The following is a 2,500-nucleotide window of genomic DNA, read 5'->3' on the forward strand; positions in this document are numbered from 1 at the left end:
TCTTTTTCCTGCTCAGCTCGTGTCTACATATTCGAGACATCTACATCTACACGTTCCAGCACTCGGCAAAGTCCCTTTTTGACTTGCGGCTGTTTCTGCTTTAGGTGGCTTCATACACCATAAGCCTTTTTGGAGACATCACCGCCAAGCCGGCCACTTCTGCTGGAGAGAACAAGACAGCCACAACACCGGGGACTTTATCCCCTAATCTTCTCGAATAGTAGCGTGTTTTCAAATTGAGTGTCGAAAGTAATTAGCGAATTACTTTGGTTTTGCATCTACTTCACTCAGTGATTGGTTCAAAGTTCTCGCGCCACTTTTTCAACCAATCAGAAGTGAAAGCAAAACCAATCGTGGCTCGCGCGTGCACGTTTTCCCGCGCTTTGGGTCCGCTACGTGTAATTACTTCGAGTTTTGATTGGTTTACTGGATTGTCTCCGTCCTTTTTGATTGGCCAAAGTAATTACTTTGGTTTTTTGTTTTAGGACACTCACTTGAAAACCGCTCTACCTTCGGTCAATAGTTTCATTTAAACCCCGTCCACTAACAAGAAGATTCGAGCAAACAATGTTTTTACGAGAGATTTTTCCCCGCTAAATTTGTAAATGATAGTTTGTGTACATGTACTACCTGAGAGAGGTAATGTATGGTCAAAAGTTCTTGTTTTCACTTTCTTTAATTGTTCTGTTTTCCTTAGACGTGAAAAGCAGAGCTTGGAAAGATACTTGAAGGATGTACCCACAGTGGAAGAGCATCAAAAATTAACGAAAACTATATCTTTTGTTAACCATGCAATACATAAATAATATTAATTGGATATTACTATCAGTGTAGATGCCCACTGATTCAAGGATCAAGAAAAAAAGAGTATGCGAATACATGTACCTGGCGAAAGACCTCTTGGACTCATTACAACGAACGCATCCCTCATATGACGCCAACGCTTATTTCCCTTTCGTAAACGGTCGTTGCCATTTGAAACGGTCGATGCCATTTTTTAGCTCTGAATTACACTCATTAGGTCTAAGAACTCAAAAGGTTGCGGTTACTGGGAGTTGTGTCTCGCTGGTCATATGAGTTAGGGTTCGGGTAAGGGGTCTGTTTAGGGTGAGGGCTAAGAACTCGGGTTCGAGTCTTGAAATTTTCGGACTCTTTTGTTCCTCCAGTTTTTCTTTTATAAATGTTTTTTCTCCTTTTTTTGTCTTAATTTTTGTTAACATTTATTCTTAGTTTGTTTCTTTTAATTTTCTTTGAAGTGAAGTGTGTAGTCGACCGTTATAAATGGCATCGACCATTTCAAATGGCAAAGACCGTTCTGAGAAATGGCAAGGACCGTTTGAAATGGCAAAGACCGTTTACGAAAGGGAAATTTGCGACGCCGCCAAGGCCGGCAGTGAGCCTTGAAAAACAAAGCGTTCCCACCAGTACACCAATACTTTCTTTCTGATGTGTTTTGCCCAAACTGTCGGAATTTTAGATATAGTTAAACTTGTTCAACCAGTAAAGTTGTTTGCCTTGACATATTTACCTGAAGGATGTTCGCGAGGAGTGCGGAAAGCTAAAAGAAACAATTTCCTCAAAAGACAAGAAATTAGCACGAATGAATAAAGCTTTTGGAAATAAGGTAAATGCACTCTCTGCAATGAGATGACCGTCATCTGGCCGCGAGTTTTCTAGACATAAGATCATTTCAAGAGCTTCGCCTCCGTCATTCGACGTTCATTTTTAATTATGCCAGAGTACACCTCTAGGGAAAAGGAGCCCGCATTTTCAGGGGAAAAAAATTAAACTAAGATTCGACTCAACGCGGTTATGATGCGTGTTCATTTCTTACATCGGAATGCTTTTTTTCTTGATTGTGTTTTTTGGATTTTCTGAGTTGATTCAGGTTGTCCTAATTATTGAGTTACTCGCGCTCTTATAGCTTCTTGTTATTTTTCTCTTCACAGGATGACGAAGCCAGAAAACTAGCATTTGAGAATACTGCGTTGAAGGAAAACGTGCAAAGGTAACGCCTCACTTTGGCACTCGTGAACGCTATCCAACCAGCTGAGAAGAGAATGGAGGGCTGTGAAGAGGAGAGGTTACTTGAAATTAGACCTTGATGCCTCGTGCAAGGCAAAATATTCTTTTGAATTTTCAGCTCAAGAAAGAGGCATCAAGGGCTAATTTGAATAAAAACAAAAGAATATTTAAATGACGGCCATTTTGGAATAAGGTCTATACTGGGAGCTCAACTGGCTTGTCTTTCATATACCGGATCCGGAATAATTGACGTCCATAAAACAAAAGAACAAAGCGAACATAGCAATGCCTAATCAACAAAGCCTAATAAGTATAACAATGGTTAGCTTTTATCTTCCGCCATTTTGGTCCGGTGTATGAAAGTCTATCCCTCAGGATCACTTCGTTGCCTACTCTCTGCATATAGTGCGTGGATTCTTTCACGTCCCACAGAATTCAGTTATGTCCGGTAATTGTGCATCCGGGTCTACAGTGC

General features: G+C 40.6%; 1 protein-coding gene across 2 annotated transcripts in view; it reads left to right on the top strand.

Annotated features, from left to right (window-relative positions):
- The window catches only part of LOC138052830 (centrosomal protein of 85 kDa-like), a 19,618-nt gene that overhangs the window by 7,360 nt on the left and 9,758 nt on the right, over window positions 1–2,500 (top strand). For both annotated transcript variants that reach the window (XM_068899415.1, XM_068899414.1), the window contains 3 exons: window positions 698–773; window positions 1,529–1,624; window positions 1,950–2,008. In XM_068899415.1, coding sequence (XP_068755516.1) covers window positions 698–773; window positions 1,529–1,624; window positions 1,950–2,008 — 231 coding nt within the window. The remainder of the gene's footprint in view (window positions 1–697; window positions 774–1,528; window positions 1,625–1,949; window positions 2,009–2,500) is intronic.

This window comes from Montipora capricornis, chromosome 6 (genome assembly GCF_036669925.1).
Source record: "Montipora capricornis isolate CH-2021 chromosome 6, ASM3666992v2, whole genome shotgun sequence".
In the NCBI taxonomy this organism is placed as follows: Eukaryota; Metazoa; Cnidaria; class Anthozoa; order Scleractinia; family Acroporidae; genus Montipora; species Montipora capricornis.